The sequence below is a fragment of the Podarcis erhardii genome (genome assembly GCF_964252035.2).
Source record: "Podarcis erhardii genome assembly, chromosome: 16".
Taxonomy (NCBI): domain Eukaryota; kingdom Metazoa; phylum Chordata; class Lepidosauria; order Squamata; family Lacertidae; genus Podarcis; species Podarcis erhardii.
This window is the reverse complement of record NC_138514.1, coordinates 31,522,473-31,547,122: the sequence shown is the minus strand read 5'-3', so window position 1 is coordinate 31,547,122 and position 24,650 is coordinate 31,522,473. Positions and strand designations below refer to the sequence as shown.

The 24,650-nt window shown below is 44.3% G+C and overlaps 1 protein-coding gene across 5 annotated transcripts in view; it reads right to left on the bottom strand.

Moving 5' to 3' along the window:
- Positions 1-24,650, bottom strand: part of NF1 (neurofibromin 1) — a gene marked incomplete at its 3' end in the record, with an annotated part of 165,357 nt that overhangs the window by 19,584 nt on the left and 121,123 nt on the right. For all 5 annotated transcript variants that reach the window (XM_081843430.1, XM_081843432.1, XM_081843431.1 and 2 more), the window contains 15 exons: positions 22,660-23,000; positions 20,115-20,317; positions 18,314-18,507; positions 16,923-17,063; positions 15,332-15,611; positions 12,926-13,140; positions 12,064-12,125; positions 11,780-11,894; positions 8,062-8,163; positions 6,702-6,842; positions 5,635-5,761; positions 3,309-3,440; positions 1,551-1,686; positions 623-780; positions 47-166 (listed from right to left, as the gene is read on the bottom strand). In XM_081843430.1, the coding sequence (XP_081699556.1) occupies positions 47-166; positions 623-780; positions 1,551-1,686; positions 3,309-3,440; positions 5,635-5,761; positions 6,702-6,842; positions 8,062-8,163; positions 11,780-11,894; positions 12,064-12,125; positions 12,926-13,140; positions 15,332-15,611; positions 16,923-17,063; positions 18,314-18,507; positions 20,115-20,317; positions 22,660-23,000 (2,467 nt within the window). The remainder of the gene's footprint in view (positions 1-46; positions 167-622; positions 781-1,550; positions 1,687-3,308; positions 3,441-5,634; positions 5,762-6,701; positions 6,843-8,061; positions 8,164-11,779; positions 11,895-12,063; positions 12,126-12,925; positions 13,141-15,331; positions 15,612-16,922; positions 17,064-18,313; positions 18,508-20,114; positions 20,318-22,659; positions 23,001-24,650) is intronic.

Here is a 24,650-nt window from a genome sequence, read left to right as displayed (position 1 = left end):
CAGGACATGTTAACTAGTAGCTGGGTCTAATAGCTTTGTTCCTTACCCATTTCATAATTTTCTGCTACCCTTCTCATTTTGGGAGGTGTGGTGATTCCAGATTCCATTTCTTGTCTTTTAGGCGCTTTTGTGTCAGGCATCAAATGGTCAAAACTCTTTCTTGTACCTATATATATATATATATATATATATATTTTAAAAAATCAAAATCAAAGAACGGGGCATGGGAAACAGATCAGGAAATGAAAACAGTAAATCGGCATGCACCCACATCCACTCTGTATCCTGCCTGAACAATAGTGCTTTGGTATTTGTGGCTGAAAAAAATAGTCGTACATCCAAGGTATGCTGGGAAGTAAGTAGAGATGGCTTACTTTAATAGAGCTGTTAAAGGGTACACATTTTCTTGAGTGGCAGTCTGGTCAGAACAGGAAGCTGAATGTAAAGCTTGCCACAAAAGTGGCAGACCAAAATCATCAAAATCCCCCACTCTCCCCCAGCTAAGAGAAAAAAATTAAAAGGTGATTAGCCCAGGGTCTCTTAGGCGCAGGTCTGCAGGTCTGCCTTCCTCACACATGCCTCTAACCTAGTGACAAAGAGAGGAGTGAAACTCCCCACTAACCTAGTAGCTTTTTAGTGTTGGCTTGAGAAGGCTGTCCCATATCCAAACTCATGGACTTCCTTGTGCGTGGGCTGATCTGCCCCACCGTTGGGTAACTGGCAGCGAGATGTCTGTCTGAGCCCTTGGGAGAAGACCATGGCTGGTTTTCCCTTAGTGTCCTGAAAGAGATGACAAACCAAATGTTCAGAAAACAACACACCACTTATTGTTAAAAGAGCAGAGTAAGACCGACATCAACACCCCCCCCTTCAAAAGCAGCCAGCCCGTGACCCTCTTGCAACACTCTCTGCCATGCACGCAGTTCACAGCTCCCCCTGTCCCTGAAATTCAAATTTTGGCCCCAAACTGGTAAGAGCTGCGACTCAGCGGCCGTTCCAGCTGCCTGCCTCCAAGCAAGAGGGGAGGCAATGAGGCATCGTCAATTAGGCGCAGGTCTGCGGGTCTGCCTTTCTCACACATGCCTCTAACCTAGTGACAAAGAGAGGAGTGGCTGGGACCAACTCCCACATGGTCCTCCCTTCCTCCTGCCGTTTCTCTATCATGTGCCTTCAACTTAAAGCAACACACACGCTTACCTTCCTGTCCACTTTGTCTTTTGTAGATTTTGAACCTATGGCTTGAAATCAGGGACGGGCAACCTGCAGCCCTCCAGATGCTGCTGAACCACAACTCCCATCATGCCTGATCACTGGGCTGGGGTCAAGGGGAGCTGGAGGACCGCAGGTCGCCTGTCCGTTTTAAATTGTGCTGTGAACACAGGAAGCTCAATATTGTCTACACTGGCTGGCAGCAGTTTCTCTGCAGGGCTTCAAGCAGGTTTCCTTCGCCTTTGAAAGCAAAGCATGTGAGCTACGTCCTTCCCCAGACAACCTCCTTGATCCCAAATTAAAATGCACCATCCTATGAAAAATTTAGGAGGACCCCTGACCTGAAGCTGCCATCGCTGTGATGTATGTGATATGTCTCCATTGGAACATTTTCCATCGAAACGTCTGTCAGGAGGAGAGACTTCCTATGCTTTAGGCTGCACCGACTTCGAACCTCCTCGGACACAGTGAGTAAAGCTTAAATGATAAAAGGAAGGAAACAAATGTCCAAAGTATATACTTCACTGCAGAATCTCCCAAAGCCTAACAGCACCATCGTGATATGTAAAGCAAGGCAGGATGTAGCTGCTCTCTTATTACTCAGTACAGGTCCAGAAGCTGCTATTGCATAAAGACTTCAGTATTCCAAGCCTCCAAGCCTCCTTCAAGGTGGGGCAGGTGGGAATCCAGCCCTCAGGACTCCAAAGGAAGGCTACAAAAACACACTGGCAAGTACTCGGAAGAAGGGGTTCGGGTTGACAAACAGGTTGACACTGACAAACTGGAACGTGTCCAGAGGAGGGCAACCAAAATGGTCAAAGGCCTGGAAACGATGCCTTATGAGGAACGGCTAAGGGAGCTGGGCATGTTTAGCCTGGAGAAGAGGAGGTTAAGGGGTGATATGATAGCCATGTTCAAATATATAAAAGGATGTCACATAGAGGAGGGGGAAAGGTTGTTTTCTGCTGCTCCAGAGAAGCGGACACGGAGCAATGGATCCAAACTACAAGAAAGAAGATTCCACCTAAACATTAGGAAGAACTTCCTGATAGTAAGAGCTGTTCGACAGTGGAATTTTCTGCCAAGGAGTGTGGTAGAGTCTCCTTCTTTGGAGGTCTTTAAGCAGAGGCTTGACAACCATATGTCAGGAGTGCTCTGATGGTGTTTCCTGCTTGGCAGGGGTTGGACTCGATGGCCCTTGTGGTCTCTTCCAACTCTATGATTCTAGGTTGAGCAGAGTCCCAGTGGTGTCAAAATGGGACTTTGGTGCCTTGCACGACACTTGTCTATTCTCCACGACAGGCAGAAACAGAATCAGTTGCAGAAAATAAGCACAATGCACTCCAATGCGCTTGCTTGGCATCATTTTTACAGGTTCCCAAATTCCACAGGGGGCCCCAGGGCACAGTCCAGAGGCACATGATGCAGCCTCCTTGCTGAAGCTAAGCAGGGCTGGGTATGGTCAGTGCCTGGATGGGAGGCTGCTGGGGAAGCTCCATGTATGCTGCATTGAGCTCCACAGAATATAAATTCAATACAACATTTTAAAAACTTTTTAACTGAGGTCTAGGGACGAAGAGCGGGATATACATTCCAATATCAAACACACTGAAAAAAGCTTCAGTGATTGGCTTAAAACAAACAAACAAATTTGCAATATAAAATGAGGAGTCGCTCTACAGATCTGTACTGATGAAAACACTCCAGAAACCATCCTATTGAGCTGGGAGAGGCTTAGCCTTTAAAAAGCCAGCTCTTCAGGGGTGGGAAAGGGAAAACGACACACACAACGTAGTTCTTCCTTTATTGTATGTTCTTCCAAGGAGCTCAAAGCAGTACACACATTTCTCTCCCCATCCATCATTATCCTCACAACAACCCTCCGAGATAGGTTAGACTGAGACAGACTAAGGGACCCCAACCACCCAGGGAACTTCATGGCTGGGGGAGGATTCTGCCATAATCTAGTGCTACAATCATTGCACCACACCGGCTCTCTCCTTTGTTGTTTAAATTTTGTTAATAGCAAAGAGAAGAATGGTCAGATTGGATGCTAGAATTGGAATGGATACAAGCCTAATAGAGTTGGGTTTTTTTACCTGCAAGGTAAGCCACACTCTGGGTATTCACCTCAAACTTGTCACAGTTCCTATGTTTGTTCACCAGAGCGAGGAGCGTGTGTAGAATTCTGACTGTCCTTGCCACGATGGTTGGAGAGGGATGCCGATAGCCTAAACGGGTAAAAAATGCATTAAGCAGTCCGTTATCTACAGGGGCAAGGAGATGGTTGCAAAGCATTTTATGGATGGGGGGTTTGTGTGTCACACAATGTATTTCAGGGTCTTTAGTGAGGACAGAGATAGGCACCATTCACAGGGACTGAAATTCAATGAAGTTATAATCTGATTAAGGATGCAATGACAACTGTGAGTTGGTCAGGATTATCTGCCCATCTCACTAACCAAATTCAGGTGTTCTAATAAGGAAAATTCAGGTGTGTGTGTATGTTTGGCAGGGGATGGACAAGCACACTGCCTTCTCTTCCTGTTGCCCTCCACATGTTGAAGGGCAACTGTTTGAAGCAGGAAGCCTCCTGGACTCTTGGAAATTCAGGGGTCTACACCGCCCAGAACTTTCAAAAGCAGAAGCAGGCTCACCTCTCCAGGCAGTTGCCCTTCAGATCACAGAGGGAGACAAGAACAGAGGAGAGCAGAGCTAGTGAGCTCCTCTCTGCTGCCCCTTGATCACATGTTGTGGAATTTCCCAATTACAAGAATGCCTGAATATGGTTCTGTTGGGCTCTGTCTGCACATGGGGGGGGGGGGCTATAGTACAGACTAGCTCACCTCAACCTGCCAGGTGGAAGATGCCATTCCCAACACCGTAACCACTCCCCGCAAGAAGAAAACTAGCATCTCAGGAAGAAGAGTTCTAATCCAGCCTACTCCCTGTTGTGTTGTTTCTCTACCTGCACAGATAATTTCCCATAGGAGAGCATTCCAGGAACTGCTTCCTGGAGCCCAAAAGGGTTCACTTCATCTACCTCCTCTGCATCCACTGCAGTTCTCAACCACAGTGGAGGAAAGGCAAACTGGTAATCACTCTGGAGTCTAATGAATATGAAGATTTATTTATTGTATAAGCACACACATTTAAATGAGGAAAAGATGCACCCACCCACACCCCACTCCCAATGTGCACACACAGCCCAACCCAAATCTACCACTTGACTGTGTGTCTGTTGACAATGCTGAGCCAGGGGGACCACTGGCCTGTCTCAGTACAAGGCAGCTTCCTATGTTCCTAGCTGAATAAGAACATAAGAAGAGACTGCTGAACCAGGCCAGTGGCCCATCTAGTCCAGCAACCTGTTCTCACAGCAGCCAAGCAGATGCAAGCAGGACCTGAGCACAAGAGTACTCTCCCCTCCTGTGGTTTTCAGCAATGGATACAGGCAACCCCAGATTTAGCAGAGCGTACAACGGAGCCCAAAAATGGCCCGCACATTTGGCTTTGAACATGTGCAAAACAAGGATTATCTGTATCTAGAAACATTATGGAATACCTCTCAGTTTGCAGTCTTTCAGCCTACTGGCTCTGCTGCTTGTGTTCACTCTTCTCCTGCTCTCTGAGGTCTGGTCCATTTGCTTCCTCCTCCCCACAGGTCTCTCTCCTCAGCTCCTTCTCTCCCTCCAAGTACTGCCAACTGACTTGTCCTTCCCAGCCCTCCCTCCCCTTGCCCTCCATTCTGTTGATTCGGAGGTGTTCTGTATTCTTCACTGCCGCTCTAATGGCAGTGAATAAAGGTGGCCCCTTGGGAATCCTAGGGAACAGGAGACTAAGAGTTTCCTTTTATGTATTAACAGAGAACAAAGCTTTACAGGTATGTAAGATTCACATCATAAATAAGATGTGAAAAAGCAAGCAGAAAACATATCAATAAATGCATCCTCTTTCACAGAATGTCAGCAGAAAGACAACACACACAATCTGTCGTCTACAGCACAAGCAGTCAAAATACTGGCTGTGTTGGGGGCTGCAGCTAATCTGAAGCCAGCTGCCAGTCTGATCATGCCCCCCTCTGAGTCTGCCAAACAAACAGAGGCTGTGTGCATACTATGTATTTAAAGCACATTCAAAGCACTTCCCTTGAAAGAATCCTATGAACTCTAGTTCCTTAACGGCGCTTGGAAGTGTCACTCTGTGAAGGGTACAGTTCCAGGATTTTTGTGGTGGGCTGAATGGTGTGCTTTAAATGTCAATTACCTGGCAGCCTGACCAATGAAACTGCCTCTATAAAACCTGATGGGAATATTTACCTGATGGGGAAATGTTTCAGTGAGTGTCTGTAAACAGTGGGTCACATACCTTCAACTGACATGGTCTGAGACAAAGGAAGTAGGCCCACCTGGACTACCTGCCTACCTTTTAACAGGTGCCCCACCAAGGCAAAGTTGAAATTGGAGTTGAAATTGAGTCCCACAAAATGGTCCATCTGCTTGCAGTGCCACTCCAGAGGCCTCCTGATCTCCATGAAAACTTCTTCAGGGCTCTGTTGGGAAGCCAAAGTACAGACCATCACAATCATCCGGGGGGGGGGGGGGGGATGCTGGTCCACTGTGCTCATGAATGTCTAATACTATAAAGCACCAGGAATATAAAACAAAACTATAAGTCTGCTAAAATTATTACGTATTTGGCAGGGCTCATTTATTAGAAATTATATTGCTATGGTTTTCTATTTTGTTTCGTCTGGTATTATTTTATATATTTGCACAAAACTGATTATAATAAGGGTGGGGTTCTCAGGAGCTCCTGAATCCACGGCAGCCAGGACTCTTGAGAACCATTCCCAAGACTACCTGCCAAATTAGCCAGCTCTTTTATCTAATAGAGTCACGCCACCAAAACCCGAGATAGGAACCACGGTGGACTCTTGTGGTACAAAAGAACATCCACGGGAAAGGAGCTTACCGTATTTTTCGCTCTATAAGCTCTCCCTCTCTGCGCAGCGCCTCTCCAGCGAAGCGAAGTCAGAACAGCAAGAGGGATCGCTGTGCAGCAAAAGCAGCGATCCCTCTTGCTGTTCTGGCTTCTGGGATAGCTGCGCAGCCTGCATTTGCTCCATAAGACACACACACATTTCCCCTTACTTTTTAGGAGGGAAAAAGTGTGTCTTATAGAGAGAAAAATACGGTACTTTATAGGCTTCCCAGACAACCTGCAGTTCCTCTGGCTCCAGTGTTGTTGTTGTTGTTGTTGTTGTTGTTGTTGTTGTCGTCATTTTTATTATTATTTTCTCCATTACTGTTTTAAATAACCTGAAGTAGGGTGGGGGAATTGCTTCCATTCTCAACACTCAAGTTATCACTCAAAAGGAAAGACGCACCGTTTTTCAAGCAAGTTTCACCTCCAATTGCCGGCACGACTAAAGAGTATTCAGGTGTGTGTGTGTGTGTGTGTTGATGTTTCCTGACAAGTGGCTGACTTACTTTGTCATTGAATACTCGAAGGTTGTCCAGGGTATGGAGATTCTGCTCGAGGAGAGCTGTGCCTGCTGAATACAGACTGACTTCGTCCAGCTGCAGAACAGCCATGGCCACCCAGAAGAGGGCCTTGTGCATAGGCGAGTCCTGCACAGGGGAAGGGAAAAGCCACCAGGTTGAAATGCAAAACTTGTTTCTGTGATGAGCAGCCAAAGCAGAAAGTCACACGCTGCATTCATCACGTACACTGGATTCATTTTGCAATGTAAACAACCCTAGAAGCCGAAGGGGGCCTATAACTGGTATAATATATGCAAATTGGGGAGAATCACATTTGTGTACCTGTTGGCTTGGTTTGGATAAGATGCTGCGGCTCAGTAAGCCACAATATGTAAAGAGGCAAGATGGAGCTAGCTTGTTTTCTGCTGTGCCAGAGGTTGGGGCCCAAATCAATGGACTCAAATCACAAGAAAGGAGATTCTGACTAAGCCTTAGGAAGAACTTAATGATGGCAAGGGCTGTTGGACAGTGGAATGGGCCCTCTCAGCTGGTGGATTCTCCTTCATTTGAAGTTTATAAGCAGAAGTTGGGTGGCCATCTGGCATGGATGCTTTAGCTGAGATTCCTGCATTGCAGAGAGTTGGACCTTTCCAATGCTACAATTCTAGGTGGCCAAACAGCCTTTTGACCACACATACAGTTACTCTCTTCAGGAAGTCTCTAATTAACCACAGTTTCCCATTTCATCAGAACAAGGAAGCTACAATTACCAGCTCTGAGAAAAGATGGAATCCTAAATTCCATTTCAAACTGTGCTTCAGTATCCTGGGCATGGGCTGTCAGAGACTGAAAACATGCTAGGCACTTACTTGCTAAACAACCAACTGAAAATCACCAGCATTTAGCTGTTGGTGCCACACCTCAGACTCAAACACCCCCTCTACACCACCCCCCGCCTGTGGGTGCTCTGATTCCCTTCCTAACTTCCTGATTATGACCAAGTCAAGTAAACTACCATTAGCACAAACCATACTTTGCCTCTCAAACAGAACAGAAAACATGGTTTGCTGAGAACCAAGAAAAAAGGCGAAGAAGTAGAATGTGCGAGGGAGAGAATGTGCAAACCCAAGGAATGGTCCTAATGACATCAGGCCACAGTGTCTTAAGCCAGGCCATACTAAGTCCCATCTGCCAAATATGTACAGCAGCAACATTTAAAAATTCCTCTTCAGCAAAGAAGATGTTCAGAGAGGAAAGACGGGTGGAAGACCTGCACTTGAGCTACCGGAGCCTCCTCATTCGAACCACCTTGTATTTGCTCCAAACAGCAATGCAGAACAGGCTGTTGAGCACTGAGGCAGCTTACCTTATTGAGAAGTGGCTGCAGCTTGGTCAGTGCTATGACCGTGGCTTCTATTAGAACCTGGCTATTGTAGTTATCGGGGCCTTTCAAGCAGCTCTCGAGACCCTGTAATCAAGAAAGGAATAAAGAGGACTGGCTTGTGATTGCAAGGCATGGCTCCCCTTCTCTTTGCTCCAGATTTTAAATGCTGATTTGCATTGCCCCTGCCCAATAACACAAGGTGGGTTATCACTAGGGAGAGGAGGACCTATTCAGTGGTGGCACCCTAGTTATATGGATCGGTCTTCCTGCAGAAGTTCACCTGAAGACCTTGTTGCTCCCCCAGGCATTTTCAATAATGTTTGTTTCATGGAGTCATCCTCTTAGTTTTAAAATCTGCGCTTTTAGTTTTTATTATTATTTAATATTTTATATTGCAGAATATGCTTTGTTGGGCAGCTATGTAAATATAGTAAAAACAATAACACTGAAATACCAGGCTGAGGCTCAGTCTCTCCTTTTGCATTCTTACTCTCCAACCACCTCCCGCTTCTGCCAATCACAAATGCCTCTGTTAAAGTGAACCTCTCTCACCCACATGTCACTAGGGTTTCACCCCCTCAGAAATGCTTTCATGTTTATTTTCATTCTAGCATCAAGCTGTTAGTCTACAAATTGCTCCCATCTTTCCCCTTTATTGATCCCTTTCACAGCTGAGCGAAAGGTCTATCTGTTCCCCTCTGCTCTTTCTATTCTTTATGCCACAATTTTCCCCTATTTGTGCAGAAGATTGAGTCCTGTGATGACAACACTTTGCTTTGGACTCATTTGTTCTACAGTCCCATTCAGGATCAACCGCAGCCTCTCTCTGCTGTACCAGTAGCATGCAGCTCTAGCCTAAATATGGAATGCAGGAAGATGCCTTAGACCATTGCTCCATCTAGCCTGGTACTGTCTACACTGACGGGCAGCAGCTCATCAGGATTTCAGACAGCAGCCTCTCCCAGGAGATGCTGGGGATTGAACATTAGGGCTTCTGCATGCGAGGCAGGTGCTCTGCCAGTGAGCTATGGCACTTCCCCTTCTGGGAACAAAGAAGCAACAAAGGTACCTCCCAGTTGAAAGATTTAAGCAGAAAACCAGCTGGATATACAAGTAAGCCCATTACAAGATCAGAAGAATCTTTATTTGCATCAGCCACAAGCCATAGAAATTTTTCAAAAATCCATGTACTGAAGATAGAGGTAAAAACTTAACTATACAAAATATGTTCTGGAGGTTTAAATCAATAATCAAATAATAGATCTTATTCTAATTGCCCCTGCTTTTTTTTTTTTTTTTTTTGCAGTTTTTGCTGTCACCTGATCATCTTGATCTACTAAAAGAAAGGACATGGTAGCAATGGTTGAGCCACCCGGCATGGACAATAACAGAAGGGTAATAACCTCACTCCTCAACTCTTTATAAAGAGTGCAAGCCAGAAGCACATGAGCCACTGACTCAATACTATTACCTCCACAGGGACACAACCATTTTCCCAGTGGATTTTTTTGAAATCGACCCACAAGTACAGCTGAAGGCAGTATATTCAATATTGTGAAAGTGAAAGCATGTCTGTATTTTAGAACTGTTAAATTTTGCAAATAGGGTGCCAATGTGTCAAAATGACTAGGTGCAAAATAATCATACCATGAACAAAATTTCCTTATTGTGGCCAAATTTTTCTGTCACTCGATATATAGGCGCTGTCTAATTAAATTATTTGCTTTGATAACTGTTGTGATAAACCAGGAAAGTAAAGATTTTGGTTGACAATAATCTTGTGATACTAAGAGTAGTAGACCAGTGGGGTTTAACTTTAAGCAAAGCCAATAATTAAATGTCTTGCACCAAATCTGTAATTCAACAGAAGGGAGATTAGCCTCCAAGCGCAATGAAGCATTTGGAACACAGGACGGAACAGGAAAAAATTGCCTTAGGAACTTAGAATGAACAGCTTCTGTAGATCAAAGATGAGCGCCTGCCCAAATCTGAGCCCCAAATAATAACTGTGATGGGTTTAGCTTTAAACACTTCAAGTGTTGTTGGTATGTGATTGCCACCTTTTGTATGGAAAAAGCATGTCAGAGTCTCCTTTTCTTTGCATACTTCTGATGACCCTGTTGACTGAAAAATAAGGCCGAAGTACTAAAAGACTTTAACTTGTTCGATCAACTGATTATCCATATACCATCTATGTGCCCTATAATTTCGTGAAAACACCATGACTTCAGTTTTCTTGTAATTCACAGCTAGCTGTTCTCTTTGGCAGTATCCTGAGAATGCCCTCATCAATCTTTTTAGGCCCACTTTTGCATTACAAGATCTAATATGTTAACAATGGACAAGCAGCAGAATCCTAAGCGTATCTACTTAGAAGGAAGTAACACTGCCTTCAATGGGTCTTACTCTGAGGTAAGGGTGCTTATCATTACAACACAAGCAGTAAAGCAATAGGATAGCAGACTGGCCTCCTGCTGGACTATGCAATACACAGCAGCTGGATCACTACTTTCACATTCTGACTCCATCCACACAGTGACAGATCCAACTGTGAGATGCATCCTTTAAGGCCTCTAGGAGAAAACTGAAGCCGCTGAGAGGAGCGTTCCTCACGTAGCCTGAAAGCCCTGCTTCCCCCTCCACAGATTGTCAGTTTCTCATTTATGGGCTTTTTTCAAAAGTGTCATCAATAGGGTTGGATCCAGGGTTGTTTTTCAGAGTTGGGTTGTGAGCTAAGCTAAGCAGAGTGTAATCCTGGGCAACCACAGTGGCGAAAAATGTGATGGGAAAAATGCCCACTGCCACAAAACATGGCAGATGCCACAAGCTCAAGCATTCTAGGTAGTAGTGCCAGGCCCAGGAGAAGCACATCCAAGTGTGAGGGGGCAGACAAGAACCCCTAAATTTTTGGGGGTGCCTTGAACCACCATAACTCCTCAGACAGTGCCACGAAAAGGCCACAAGTCTTCAAGACTTCTTTTCTATATGCCACAACAGTTGTAAGAATATTACTAGCAAAGAACTGGAAGAAACAAGATTTACCAACTATTGAAGAAAGGCAGAAGATGATGATGGACTATATGGAACTTGCTGAACTGACTGGGAGACTCTGAGACCAGAGAGAAGAGACGGTGGAAGAAGATTGGAAGAAGTTTAAGGAATATTTGAAAAAAATATGTAAATATTTAAATCTTAGAATAGCTTTGGAAGTGGATATAGGCTGTAGGGTTAAGAAGTAGAAGATAGTGTATTTTCAAATAGTATTATCTGTAAGTAATAAAATGTGAAGATTTTTATGGTTAAAGTAAGTGTGATAAAAAAATAACGGTTAGAAATTATTATATATGTAACTACTAAAGATGAGGTAAAATGAAAATCAGATGGGGGGATTTGGGGAAGCCCACCAACGATGTTTAGAAAAAATAACGACAAGACAAGAATTTGTTTCTATTGTTTGTTTTTCTGTTTGTGTTGTTTACTTGTGTTATAAAATGAATTTTAAAAAATTGGAAAAAGAAGACGACTTCAAGCCTTCTGTGACTGCAGCATACTGAACAGCACTGAAATGTTTCGCAGGAGGAGTTGAATGCTTGCTTGCATTCCAGACGGTGTGCATTTCAATGGGCTGAAGTGCCTTAGCCTGGAAATAAGAGCTACATGAAAAGAAAAGCAACAGCGGACAGGAAAAGAGGGTACATACCTTGCTAAGAATTCGGATGATCTGCTTTATCTGTCCGTGTGACACCCGTTTGCTAATGCAGCCAAAGACAACCAGGGCTCTTGGCTGGAGGGACGGATTATATTGGAATGCAAACCTGTGGAGGAGGGAAAGCAGCTATCAAGCAGGCCACCGACTAGAAGAAGGCCAACAGTGAAATCGGATAGGGGTGGGAGATGGCTGAAGGAATAGCAAATGTGACACAGGGGTACCACCAAACACAGGGGTACCACCAAAGCTTGGGGTCGGGGGGCAAAATGACCTACTTCTGAGCTAGTTCCGTCCACTGGTCAAGCCACTTGCAGGTCGGAATATCTCTCATACATGCCTACGGAGGAGAAAGGCAAAAGCTACAGTGTCTGAGCAAATAACGTTAAGGTAAAAGCAATATTAAATTTCAGGCGTGTGTTCGCTTTCTCTTTCTGATGCTTGTTTTTTATTTTTTTAAATAAAGCAAAAATAAATGCAACATTACATACGTATAATTGCCTTTTATAGAAGACGTATAATTAGCTGTTGGTAGAGCTCAACTCTTAATCTCAGGGTTTTGGGTTCGAGTCCCGCCTTGGGCAAAAGGTTCCTGCATTGCAGGGGGTTAGACTAGATGACCCACATGGTCTCTTCCAACTCTACTATTCTATGATCCCATTCCAGTAATTAGTAAACAACAGCTTTCTTCCTATGGATACATTGCCTGCTGCCTTTAACTGCCAAGTTAACAGACACCTTTTGGTGTTATCCACAAAGGTGTCCTTTGTGAGGTACTAAGGTACAAGGCAGGGAAGGGGAACCTGTGGCCTTCAAATGTTGGCGGTCACCAACTTCCATAACCTTAGCCAGCATGGCCTATGTCAAAGATTATGGGAGTGGTACAATCCACTACCACCTGAGTCTGCTACATGTGTTGACTAAGCCAAGAGCTGCCATTCACTGTCAGCAAGGTCATTTGAAACATTTTCTTTCTTGCTCCCTCCAAATACAAGCCCATGTACTAACTCTTGGCATCACTGATTAAAATTTGTCCTGTCCAGAAACAACCAACCAAAGTTTTAACTGAGTACCAACTACAACCCTGAATTCAACCCACAGATGATGGCACATACATGGTGTGCCTTGCACATATCATACCTCCATAATCTCCAGCAGAGCTTCTGTCACCGTTTCCAGAGAAGTCAGTGCAAACGTCTCCCTCTCATAGGAGCCGGGAGAGAACGACCGGTCCCGGTAACTGGATCGGAATGCAATGACAGCTGCCGACTTCACCTTGCTTATGCCAAACAGCAAGTAGAACTTGGGGAGTGAGAACTCTGTTAAGCTCAGTCTCAACACTTGTTTGGTCTCCTCTGTTGAAGGAAGTAAAAACAGGTACTTCAAATCTCATTCCATCTGTTTAGATTAAATCGCAAACATACACACGCATATGCCACTACAACGTACATATTATGGTAAGTGCTTATTTTAGGACCTGGCCTGAAATAAAGTAAAACCATTAACAATGTCCTTCCATAATGGTCATGCCTCTGATGGTTCTCCTCATTTTACTTGCCCAGCTCTGGGCGATGTCAACAACCAGTAAGATTCCAAATGCACAACCCACTTGCCCAAATTGTAGTTCCAACTACCACTGGAGGACACCAGACTGGGGAGGATTGGAGCAGACAATACTGGGGTTAGATGGGACAAACAGCCCAGCCTTGTAAATAAGTAGGCAAAAGTTACTAGCCTGCAAATAATGATTTTTACTCACCTGGATAAGAGGCTAGCATTCTGCATTTTCATGCTGGCCACAGGAGAGGACACTCTCCCCTCCCAAAGTGTCTAGTACAGAAACCCTTGAATACTAGCCTCTTAGTAAACTAGTAAAGAAAATAAAAATTGCATCCTACCATGTGTGCTGGCAGAGGGAAGTTGAGGGACTGCTCTTCAACCAATACAGAAACCAGGCAGCCAGATTCCAGGCAGCCCACTTGTGTGCCTACACATAATTCCTTCTCACCTCTGGCTACCAGGCGAGTTACTAAACACAGGGCTGAAATAGTCTGACCTGCTTTAAGGCAGGTATGCTCTTGTAACTGAATCAGAGAGCCAAAAAAAAAAAAAAAAAAAAAAAAAAGGTCACACTGGATGCTTCAGAAGAGGGGGGAAGGTAGGAGCTCAAAGTGGAAAACTTTGGGTGACTTCAGATCAGCAAAGGTAAGAGTAAACAGAGCAGGGAAGCATCTTACCCTGGGCAGAGGAATTCTGTTTCATCACAAAGTGGCACTGCCTCTTATGTGGAGACCGCTTTACCCACCATGGGAGATTGAGAATTGCCTAAATGCTCCACATTTCGCTCCAGCTATTGATCTCTACAGCGTATTCTTCTTTAACCACAAAAGCAAAAGGTTGCCCTACAATTTATTTTTAAACCCGATGGCAACACTACATGCATCCCTAATTTACGGTCATGACAGGCAGTCAATTTTGTTCTACCTTACGATGCTTGTAGAGCCTTCAGCGGGAGCAAACTGATTTTAGCATTCCCTAGACCTCACAGTGTGATTTTAAATGCAACACTAAAACCTCACTCTATTAAAACACAAAATATATAGCCCCCAAGTCTAAATTGCAGCTTTGTATAGTGTGACTACATGGAAAACGAGAGAGGAGAAGATAAAGGAGGGCTACAGGGGAAGAGCTAGAGGTCATACATAGCACGGTCAGCAAATATGGAGCACAGGTTCCATTAGCTTTCTTGATATATAATGTATTTAAAATAGAGAGCGCAGGGTTTTGTTTGGTTTTTGCTTACCTTAAACAGTTTCACAACACTGTACATCAAAGTTTGATCTACCATACTGGCTATAATTCAAAGGGCTTATGCAACATCACTTACTTGTATTAGATTTTTAAGCAAGGGAATGTCTGTGGTATCTAACTCACTTCTCCAACAATTATTAGGAACGTGTTCAAGCACCTTAATGGCTCAGTAGCTGATGAGACAACTCTAAAATCAACCCATCACTACTGAGTTGCCTTCCTATGTTCAGTTTAATGCAGTGAGTGTCACACTCACTGGATATATTGTATAATCGCACCTGATTCTTCAAATAATTTGTGTGCACTAGCCTAGATCTTTGTTCCTCAACAGGTATCTTGCGACCCAGATAAGGCCTCTCAAAGCCTTTCCCCTTCCTTGCTGTCAGGACTGTCCCTACTTTGATGGCTCCTAGAAAATCCCGGTCCTGATTGGTATGTGCAGGCAGGCAGGCTCACGCACAGCTGAGCAGCAGGAGAAGAAAGCACTGTGTTTAGGAGGGAGACATTCACAATTCCTGCAAGTAGCAGAGAGAGAAATGTAGGGACAACAGAGACGGGATGGAAAGAGGCAGCAGGTAGCTGCTCATCACTGATACAGACATTTGACGTACCCAAAATTTATACTGGACCCTGCTGACCCTTTAAATCTGCCCCAAGGTCAGCTGCTAGGAAACAAAGTACAAGTGTAAAGGAGAGATCAACTCAGTCAATAAAACCATCTCGTAAAGGACTTACCACTAAAGTGGAGTTGTGAACAAGTGCACAGAGAATGAATGATGTTGATGACCAGGCCATGGGTGGAAGCTCTAAGGGAAAGAGGACCGGTGGCCACCAACAGAGTAACTACATGGAAGAGGTAGGGGAGGTGTGCAGCCACATCGAGTGAATTGTTAAAGGACAGCATCAGCATGTAACGGGCTAGAATGGCAATATCATCCCACATCAGGTGCTGCTCTAATGTAGGAGTTGGAGACAGACAGGTCTTGTCGATTATTTTGCACATCCTTCCAATTACCTGAAAGGGAGCAACCAGTCACTTTTAGTAAGGAGCGTTCTACGTTCAGAACAACAACAAAAGGTAGCATCACAGTTCGCCTGAGGGACAAGGTGTTCCTGAGGGACGCTTGAGAGAACCATCAAGAGGGGAAAGGGACAGGGGAACAGAGTCCGAGACTCCCAAAGAAAGAGACATTGTGCTTGTCAACAGCTGTTGGTGCGTATCCTGACATTTAGGTTTCTTTTCCACTGTTAATCCTACATAGGATTCTTTTCAAGTTCCTCCTTGAAACACACCTCTTCCAGGAAGCCTTTGGGCTTAACCTGCTAAGGCATGTTACAGGTGTACCTGCAACGAGGAACCGATGCAGACTTTATAGCTGCAGGACTAGTTCTTCCCTGCAACCCCACATTTTCCTTCCTCGACTGACATGCACAGTGGCCAAATCAAGAGTTGTTCCGGCTTTTCCGTCCCCTCACCCGAATGCTTCACGCAGGCTATCTGCTTTGCTCTGATTTCTCACCCCACAAAATACCTGCTCTAAATAGCACCAAGGTTTGTTCAGGGCTATGGAAAAGCCTTTCTTCACCTCATGAAAAAATATGTTCTGATGGATGGCTTTATGACCAATGTTAGGGCCAACCAACCATTGCTGTACTCAAAGGGAAAAAGAGAATCTGAATGCTCTACACTATTGTTGGTATTTGTGACACTTTATGGGTTTTTTTAATTTGACATGCTTTTAATTATTATTTTGTCTTTGTAAACTGCTTTGAAATTTATTTGGGACGACAAGCAGCACAGAACATGTATATTTAAATAAATAAATAGCACCTTAAGCTTCTACAAGTGGACTCACCACTGAAATTAGTGCCAATTCACAACTGTAACAAAGCCTACAGCTAGGAAGGATTGTTGCCTTCAGAGTCATGCTTGTGCGCTTCCCAGAACATCTGGCTGACAACAGGTAGGACTAAATAGATCTCTGGTTTGAACTAGCAGGTCTCATCTTATATTTTAATGTTTTAGTGCCATATCCACCAACATGAACTGACTACCACACAGCCAACAGTGTTGCGCTGCCTCTGTAGGAATTATCCTGCGCTCTGCCTGCTGCCCCAACAAAGCAGGACAGAGAAGGGAGCTAACCCTTCCCTTCTTTAGGAACTACCTCCCTTATGGTTTGCAGCTTTCTTAGATTAATATAAGGAAGGATGGAGGGCAGGGAGTGATGACTTCACACGACCATACCGTTTCTTTTCAGATGTGTAGAGACAGTGTCAAAACAGTTCACTAGGTTTAAGCTGGTTAAGGAAGAGAAGAACTTACTTTACTGGAAACCAATTTCACGTTTCCAGATGCCAGAGCTACAGCTGTGTCTGCCATAACCTCCGCTTTGATGGATCCCAATCCCCCTGTGGCACTGGTTTTGATGAAACTGTCCAGCACTACGTCAAGCAGGTCAGTGATCTGTTGTAAAAGACAATGAATCATTTGCATCCGATAACATAAGAACTTCACAGGAGGCTCTCCACAAACAATCTGCCATCCGTCCACCGCAATCCTTGACTGGAGAGAGCCCTTTTCCCATGATGGGCTCTTGCATTTCGATTGCTCTCCCTGGAGAAGGCTGCTGGGTGCCTTTGCAGCTATCAATTAGACTCCAGGTAAGGGCACTTCCCATACTTTTTTTAAAAAGTCTCATGCTGACATTTTTACTTAGAGCAATCTTCTTTGACTATCTACCTGTGCAAGCAAGCTGTTGCTCTTTGCGTGTGCTGTGTTAGTTAGTTTGCTTCATTTTAATAATCCATTTATTTATTTTTAAATGGAACTTTTGCATTTACTACTTATCGGGTGACCTGGAAATGCAAGACTTTTAATGGTAAGATACAAATTTTGTCAAACCAACCAACAGGTGATCTCATAGCTTTTCCTACCCCCAAGTTGGGAATGCTTAGCATATTGCCACCATGGGATCCTTTGGGACAAAGAGTGGGATATAAATTTTTAAAAAAACAAGGGGGGGGGGAACCTGAAGCAATCCAGAGACACAAGGGAACACCAACAGCAGCAAATTGTTAGGAACAAGGAGAGCTGAGCTAAGAGGGAAGAAACAGAGCAAAGGACTAGCCTGAGGAGAAATATTAAGGGAACTTAAGCAAACCACTGAATTTGACGAAGGCAAGAAGCAAACGAGAGGATCATGGGAGTAGCCTACTTCCAAAGAGTTTGTTCCTTCCTTGACCAGAAGGTGGAGCCTAAACCCATTCTACTAGTCCTGCTGGCCAAACGGAAGTAATATTACAATTTATTACACTATTAAAATAAATGGCTTTCTCAAGACCAGCCACATTAGCATACCTAAGCCAGAATCAAACACGGAAACCGTAAAAAATCAACCGATTCAACAGATCTCCCTCAACAGTTTCAAACTGGATGCTTACTTTTTTGGAAGATTCTGAATATGACATTTTGAGCCCCTTTCCTTCCAAGGTACAGCAAAAAATAACAACAGATGTTGCAGAGATGGTTCAAAGATAACAAGAGTTGGATATTTAACATGAATTGCAAACACTTAAGGTAGACGTAAATTTATCTTTATTTGTGACTCTAGCAAGACTAGAAGCAAACCTTCTAGTAATTAATACTTAACCGACCGTCAAGGACATTGTTTCTCCCATAAACAGATAAGATCTGCAACATAAAAAAGACAATACCTGGCCCAAGCTCCCCCATATCTTGGCTTGAATGGAAGGGTACATCTGCTTCTCATTTATGGTCATTGTGATGAGCTTATCGAGAATAGCAGTGACCCGCTGGCGTTTGGCATCGTCATTGTGTTTGCAGAAGCGGACCAGATTCAACAACCAGGGGGTCATGTATTCCAGACAGAGGTGTTTCAGTTCAATACCTGAAATAAAATACATACATATTGTAGTACGTGTGGAGGTCTCAGAGAGGGCGTTTCTCCCTTAGAATAGGCAGAATTCTGTGCAAAAGTTTTCAAGGTTATTATCCTATAACACTGCCCAATGAAGATTACTAGAAAGAAGGAAGGACGTCTGGGATCCAAAGGAGAGCAAATAGTTCTTCTGCATGCTGCCAAAGGTGACTTAGGATGGGTGTTTCTTGAAGTGCATCTTCCCATGCTGCATGGCAAACTAGCTTTAAAATGGAGGGGGTTTTCAATAGCAGTTTGAGCTGTGGCACTGAAGAAAGCTGGCAATTCTGCTGGGGCAAACAGACCCCTTGGAAGTATGGATTAACTCTCTGGAAAAACAGGGGCATACATACCACAATGTATGGACTGGGACCAGAAGGCCTAAACATATATTACATTTCATGTGAAGGGCAACCACATGAGAACTGGTCTATTTAGTCCCCGCCACCCCATGAAATGCTATCTCTACGGATTTGTGACTAGAGCCACCATTGCCAAGTCTTTTAAGTACCAGACCTTTTTGTTTACTCAGGCCTCTTGTAATTAAGTTGCCTCCTACGGTGGTGTTCATTTATTAGTGGGATGGGTAGGACTTGCCCTATTGATATATTATTGGATGCCTGTTCTACGTATTTTGCATTGTTCATCATTTTAAATTACTCTTAATTGGTGTATTTTATCTTGTTAAGTCACTTTGAGGCTTTTTCTGCTGTATAAAGTGACAGAAAAATGTAAACGAACAACAACAACAACAATATAATGCACTCAAAGGCAGCCCTTCAAAAGAGGGTGGCGGGGCTGGAGACAATAGATTTCAATCTACACATGGCCATTTATACACAAGCAAGGCCAACATCCATGGGCTCAGGAACATCCAACCAGCACGAAAGCCTGCAGTCTAACACTGTATCCCTTTGACGTCATAATCTATGCCCTAAGTAAACATCTTATTTTGGCAAGTTAAGAGAGGCTCACTTGAATTCTGCAACGTGTGTCCTGGTAACACTGGGTTGCATCCAATTGAATTCTATTCAGGGTAGACCATTGGAATGAATGGCATTAAGTTAGCTCTCTTCATTCATTTCAATGGGTCTACTCTGAATAGGGCTAATTGTCAGGTACAATTCATAGCCCTCTGCTTAATTTCAGAAGAGGCAGCAGACCGCTAGTGTAAAGACAGAGCCGTTTTTAAAAACACACTTTAATATTGGACAGCAAAGTTTATTTTACAAAATTGGTTCAATCTTCTGGGGGGGTGCATTTTCCCTGTAAGCAAGAAACCAGGAAGACATGGTTGATTACTCAAATAAAATAAACTTGGCTTGGCGTCGTCCTTGGCACTCACGGACTGCAGTCTGTATCATAACACTGCCTGGCACCAGATTAGGACAGAGATAAGTCTGTTACATTTGGAAATGGGTACCAATGGACTTGCTATGGGTTGTGTAAAGGAGGAACTTGATTGGAAAAACACTAACCAGGAAACACTTCCATTTATGACTTTGGTAACAGTGCTACCCAAACCCAACACCTTTCCATTGTCAGAACAAGAGCAGAAGGCAAGTGTATCTACTTACTAGATTTGCTAAATCCGGAAATGCATTCCTCCAAAAACTCTAAGGTGAGGTGGGGCTCATTAGCTGCCAGAGTCTTACTAATAGAGACAATAAAAAGGGTGTTGTTGGCAGGGATACACAGACCTGAAGTTTCCAGTAACTGGCCTTCAATCTTTAAATTAAAGGTACAGGTTAAGGCACAGAGAAGATTATAGGCCGCAGACCTGCAACAAAGAATAAGGGAAACAGTTAAAAAAAAGAATCTTTCATCAATGGGGACTAAAAGGCTTTACTAAAAAACACAATCTCATAACACTTGAAACCAGGGTTGCTCTCTGGACTGTGGCACCGGCTCCAGCTACCATGTAGGATTAATCATTGCAAAAAAACCCAATTTAAATCCCAAGGAAATCTCTCTCTCTCTCTCTCTCTGTGTGTGTGTGTGTGTGTTGGGGGGGGGGGAGAGAACTCAATTAAAATAAATATTTGTTGATCAGTTATATGTGCATCTGTTGGTGAATCAACTAATTAACTCTACAAAAACTGGCATACGAGAAAAAGGGAGATCTAAACTTCCTGTAATTCCTTTCTTAGATATTCTAGGGCAGAAATGTATTTGACAGTTCGGACCTCCTCTGATCACCAGACAGGGCCAGCAGGAAATGACGCCGTAGGGGGAAGTACTTCTCCTCTAGCCCTAGAGAGAGTCCAGACTATGGAAGCAGTTCACTGACCCTAACTCATAAGAAATCAAATCAAAAACTAACCCAGGCATAGGCAACCTCGGCCCTCCAGATGTTTTGGGACTACAATTCCCATCATCCCTGACCACTGGTCCTGTTAGCTAGGGCTCATGGGAATTGTAGGCCCAAAACATCTGGAGGGCCGAGGTTGCCTATGCCTGAACTAACCTGTCCCTAAAACAGGGGTAGCAGGCGGGGTGGGGGGACCTCTGGTCTGTGAGCCAATATTGGCCTACTGGGGGTTCCAACTTGGCCCACAAGGCCATTTCCCACTTGCTGGCTGTCAAGTGACATCACCCGATGGTTGGCGGTTCAATCCTGCTTGGTTCACTTGCATGCACAGTTCCCCCCTTAGAGAAGCAGTGCACACAGCCAATCTGTACAGGCAGCAGGACTGAACAAACACACACTAGTTGATGTGCAGAGAGTTCAGTCCTTCTTGGACTGGGAATGGGAGCTCCCTCATACACCAAAACCCTGCAGAAAACAGGATTACGGTTTCAATTTCTTATCTGCTCTTCGCCACAAGATTCCAGGGCAGGTTACAGAAATTTAAAAATGTGATATTAAGAACAGTTTAAAACAAACAAAACTGGTGTGCTTTGTCACTGAAGGCTTTGTCACTATCTCCCGCCTACAATGGGCCAACTTGTGACAGGGTGGTAGGAATGTTCACCAGCTTTGGTTGTCATTCCCTTGACAGGAATGCTCTGTCATTGGTGATACAATGTCCAGACCCCAGATGTGGAATCCGCTGCATCAAGATAAGCTCATGGAACCCTGATTATAAAGCTATAAGGATGTTTGTTCCACATCCTTTCTTCCTTGAAGGAAGTTGGGGATTTGATTGCAGCGATGTCTAAGTTAGGGAAAAATGAGACTGTCCATACCGCTGTGGGTGGAGATGCACCATCACTTTCACCAAGAGCTTGGTAAATATGCGACAGGCAAAGGAAAGGTCAGCTATGTAGACAACATGAAGCTGCCTTTATTCATGGCTTCCAGGATTAGTGTTTCCATCATGAGTGAGTATACCTTCATGCACTGGTTCAGCCACTTTAAATCCAGAGTGGTTCTGAGGCTGCTGGGGTATTTTTTAGGGGGAGGGGGCGTGTTGATAAAAAAGTTAAGTAAACCCCAGATCGAGCTGTTTTCCACATGGTGTCCTTTCCTGTTAACCCTGTTTGGTTACCAGAAAATATCTTTCTAATCTGTTGAAGATTAGTCTGCCTAGGGACCTCCAGAGAACACAATTAAAGAAGAGAGCACATTTTCTTTCTAGATAGTGTATGGGTTGCCTTGGGCATGTCCTTAAAAGAGGCCTTCCCCCCTGTGAATGAACGAGAGAGCATGGGGAATGCCTCTTCCAAGATGGCGTTTGCCACACACAGTTTTCAGAAGTACTTGCAATTAAGAAATGTTTAAAACACGCCAACCAATGAATCAAGAACTTCTTCTTAGTCTATTAAAATATTTCACAAGTCAATTGGTTGACACCTCAATGGCTTGAAAAATGATATAAGTGTATATATGAATCCTAAACATTTGTACTGTATAGCATTAAGTTTCAGTAACCTCAAAAGCATTTACTTTTACATAATGGCTGCAACTGAGACAATCGGGCTTCAACACTAACCAAGGCAAGCAAAGAGCTCTGAATGTAAAGGTGATCCACAATACACAAGGGGAGAACCCTGGCTGCATATACAACACACTGGCCAAATTGTAGCTTCAAAGCAGGAGGTAAGGAGAAAAGGCCAATAACACCCTTAAAGAAACTGGCGCCTGTTACAAAGTTTCAGTTGAAATTAAGAGATCCATACCGTAAGCTTGGGTCTGAGCTCCCTAGATTGAGCAACGCAATATTCAGCAGTGTCCCAGGCACATCCTTTGGGCGGATTTTTGTATGCTGCGGTATGGAGTCTGGCTGCGATAGCTCCCACCGCGTCCGTATGTGAATGATGGACTGGACGATGGCATCACACTCCTGGTGCATGAAAGTGAGAGGCGTGCCTTGGTTGGCGATGGTTAAGGTGAACTGGTTTTCATCCACAAGGCAGATTTCTTCTATTTCAGAGGCATAGTAAATGTCATTCAAAAACACTGTCTGTCCCAGGACCCTTGTGCGCTCCGCTGAAGTTACTTGGACAGCTGTAGAACCAACCTATGGGAAGGTATTTAGTTTGTACAAGGAAAACATGGTCAACACCCCCCCCCCCAAAAAAAACCACCCAGTTATGTTACCTCCTTTTAAAAAGAGTAAGGGATTTCATTAGTTAACAGTAAGCTCAATTTATTCTTTATGTGCCATTTCCAAAAAGGATGGCAACCGATCTCTATGGGAGTATGTGTATTAATTACATACAAGAATCGTAACCACTCTGAAATCAGGTTCTTCTCAAGGAGTCAAGCTATTTAGCAGGAGAAAGCTCTGTGTACTGGTTACTTTAGAACAGAAAATGGTTGACTAGCAAGCTAACATTTCTCCTGGTTGATTTCTAGCAAGTGGTCAGTCACTTTGAGAGCGATGGTGAGAGGCAGAGATAAAATCTGTTACTGATCAGGAAATCTTGGTCACAACAAGGCAAGCAGTCTTGTGCATGGCTGTGCATGAATAAAGCTTTCAATAAAGCAGAATTTGTTTACAACTGCATACAACTGTACAGCTAAGCTTAATAAACCCCAACTCCCATCAGCCCCAGCCAGCACCACCAGTGGTCAGGGATGATGGGAGTAGATGTCCCGGCTTTCCGGTTTAGCGCGACTCAGAACCAGGCGGGGATCCCTTCGCTGCGGAGGATCCCGAACTCTCCGGGGGAAAATAGGGGTATCGCAGGGCGCAGCGAACCCCTGAAAAGTATCTGCAGGACGATACAGATACAGAGGTTCCCGCGGTGCCGAAACGCAGAATCCCCGGCCGTCAGGTAACTCCGTTTCGGAGCGAAGAGTACGGCGGGGGGGGAAGCGGGCAGAGGGAAGCCATAACTGCCTCTGGGGAGCGAAGCCCCGAGCCTGGAGGAGGAGCGCTAGATTCTCAGAAAAAAGGACAATTTCGAATCAAAGAAGGAGGTTTATAGGATTGATTAAGCTGAAATTCGAATTGGAGAAAGAAAAGCATAAGAGAGCTCAACTTTCACTCGAAATCGCATTAGACGCAGAGCGCTAAGCAAAGCGGAGAAAAACGTGTGTGTCGCTAGCGGACAGAATTCTCTCTCCCCGAAAACTTTCCAAAGTGCCAGATATTAAGTAACAGATTAGGAAGGAAGGCAAGGGGAGAGCAAAAAGATACTATATAATTCTTTGACGGACTTAGTCCATGTTTCTCCAGCCTGTAACAGGATAGAGGGAAAAGAAGGGGATAGTGCGATCTTTGGAAAGCACTGCGTGAGAGAAGATACGAGAAATTAGAGACGCCATTACCTTCCTCACTGTCAGCACGTACTAGGAGAAGGAGGAGGAGACAAGAGGAGGAGTGCAGGACAGTGGCTAACTACTCAGCAGGGACGTGGACAAAATAAAAGACACTAGCGGTTCCTTCCCATTTTCCCCTCTGTGAGGAAGACTCTTATGAGAACACCGTGGAGTTCTGGGGAGATTTAGAGAAAGTACTTTGCCCCTTCTTTCTTTTCTTTCCTTTTTTTTCCCCTTTCGCGGCACCCGCTTCCTCCTTGCTAGAGGGAGTTGTAGCGCCCTTGTGGAAGGAGAGGAGACTGCAACATATTACTGTTTCATCTATTCTACCTACCCACCCGATCTACTGGAACTGTGTTGAAAGTGATGGAACAGAGCGTTGCCTAAGGAAAGGGGGTGGACA